General features: G+C 27.4%; 1 protein-coding gene across 1 annotated transcript; it reads left to right on the top strand.

Annotated features, from left to right (window-relative positions):
• The first annotated feature begins 1,015 nt into the window (after window positions 1-1,015).
• On the top strand, window positions 1,016-1,661 carry LOC121229578 (arabinogalactan protein 23). The gene has a single exon (XM_041114227.1). It carries the CDS (start codon window positions 1,133-1,135, stop codon window positions 1,367-1,369), a length of 237 nt encoding a protein of 78 aa, XP_040970161.1. The 5' UTR covers window positions 1,016-1,132; the 3' UTR covers window positions 1,370-1,661.
• The last annotated feature ends 588 nt before the right edge of the window (window positions 1,662-2,249 follow it).

Raw genomic sequence — 2,249 nt, 5'->3', positions numbered from 1 at the left:
TATTAATAATAAATATTTTGTAGTATAAAGGTTAAAATATGTCATAAGTCTCTATGTACTCTTCACAAATTTGCAATTTAGTCTTTGTACTTTTATTTTCAAGAATTTAGCCTCTGTTCTTTTCATATTTGAAAATCAAGTCCAATTGTTGACATTGTTAATTTTTTTTGTCAATTTTGTTGATATCACATTTTTAAATAAAAAATGCTCACTTGGTAATCATGCAACTAAAAAATGAGGTTATAATGAACCTGAATTTAACAAAATATTTTTAATATATGTAAAAAAAATATAAAATATAAAATATTTTTAAAAAATCTGTCAAATAAAAGAAAATAATTTACACAGATTTATCCAAACACCAAAAAATATTAACTTTTTAAAAAAAGTAAATCATTTTTTTTCAGTAAAACAAATGGAGCCTTAAATATCAATCACACCATTTCTTAAATGTCAATATAACATCATGCTTCATAGTTTCCATTATTTGTCCATTCAATGTAACAATTCATTATATCATCGTACCGTTTCAATTCAATATATTCAATATGCACAAGTGGGAATTAGAGGTCTCCATAGATCGGGTCGAGTTGAGCTCGGGCTAAAAAACCTTACCCAAGGTTCAGTCTATTTTCTAAACGGGTCTTTTTTTTATTGTCCAAATCTATTTTTTAAGTTTATATTCTTACTCAAACTCTCATACTTTTCGAACAAGTTTAGTAGAACCAATAGTTAACTTCTTTTGTAACTAAAAATAAAGAAGACATAACTTATAATATATATTTTTATATATTTATAAAAAAAAGGTATTTAAGTAAATTCCCATTTGGTTTCATGTAAGGGTTTAATTGAAAATTAAAAATTTAACTTTTTAAAGATGATGCATGTCAATATCAATCCTCAAAACATGCAAAACCACACATAAGCCTATTTTTAAGCTAATGAGAAACCAGTTGTTGCTTAAAATAGACATGAATTTCCCGTATAAAATGCACCTCACCTTCATCCTTGTTCTTCAGACCTGCGTGAAGAACAATAACATATAAACATATAAAGAAAACAAAATTAATAAATTTTGTTTTCCATCTCGCAGAAGGTCTCTCGACTCTCACTAAGCCTATTCTTCAATACCATGGACATGAAGAAGATCTCCTGCGCCGTCATTGTCGCTGCCGCCTCTATGAGCGCGGTCCTGGCTGCTGGCTCCGCTCCAGCTCCAGCTCCAGCTTCAGCTCCAGGTGCAGCTTCAGCTTCAGCTTCAGCAGCTGCCCCAGGCCCAGACTCCAACGTCGCAACCTCAACAATGCCTGTTCTTGGGTCCTTGGTTGGAGCCACCCTTGTTTCTTTCTTTTCCTACTATTTGCAGTAAGCCAGCAAAAATCTACGAAACCATGAAGTATTGAAGAATCAAAAAAGGTGAATGAATAAATGTAAAATATTACTCGGGGTTCAATCCATTTTACTTGCTTTCCTCTTCCCTTTTTTTTTGGTTCATCACTTCATTTGTACGTTTATTAAAAAAAAATTGAATTCCATGTGATACTTTGCACCCAAAAAAAATTTACTTTTGTTCGTTTATATATTTCGAAAATGTTGGCCATTGGAGATTATGTTTATATCGATATTATATTAAATATTAAATATTAAAAATTTTGATGTTACATTTAGAGAAAATAAATGAAAAAAAAGCGATTAAAAAATTATTGTTGAATAAATAATTAATTTCGATATGATACAAAAACATGAAACAGAACATATATTCAGTAAATACAAAAATAGCGAAATAGATATTTCCAACAACGATTTTACTAAAAAATTTGTAAAATATAAATAAAATAATAAGAAATTGTTTAAATTATAATGAAAATATAATTAAAGAAATCGTTTAATCATAATTTAAATTATAATGAAAATACAATTAAAGAGAATATAAAGTGTAATTCAATAGTTTTTTTAGTAAGAAAAAAAATTTTAAAATAATAAGATATTATTTATTTATTTATAAATTTGAATATGATGAGCTTTTGCAACTCGTGAAAAGAAAAAAATGTTTAAAGAATTTATTATAAAAATTAATGATTTTATTTAAATTATTTTTGTCCATCGTATTTTACATATTTCTATTTTTTTATTTAATTTCTTTTATATGAGTGTAGCATCAGATTAATGCACTTCAGTATATTTTGAACCCACATCCTTTTACACTAATAACAACAAAGCAATGCCAACTGAGCTGAGACTCAATAAAC

This window comes from Gossypium hirsutum, chromosome A01 (genome assembly GCF_007990345.1).
Source record: "Gossypium hirsutum isolate 1008001.06 chromosome A01, Gossypium_hirsutum_v2.1, whole genome shotgun sequence".
NCBI classification, from domain to species: Eukaryota; Viridiplantae; Streptophyta; class Magnoliopsida; order Malvales; family Malvaceae; genus Gossypium; species Gossypium hirsutum.
Note: the sequence above shows the minus strand (reverse complement) of the source record. Positions and strands in the feature narration are given on the sequence as shown.

Bases quoted from the DNA above. Each gene is read 5' to 3' on its own strand.
- LOC121229578 (XM_041114227.1), top strand. From the start codon at position 1,133: ATGGACATGAAGAAGATCTCCTGCGCCGTCATTGTCGCTGCCGCCTCT.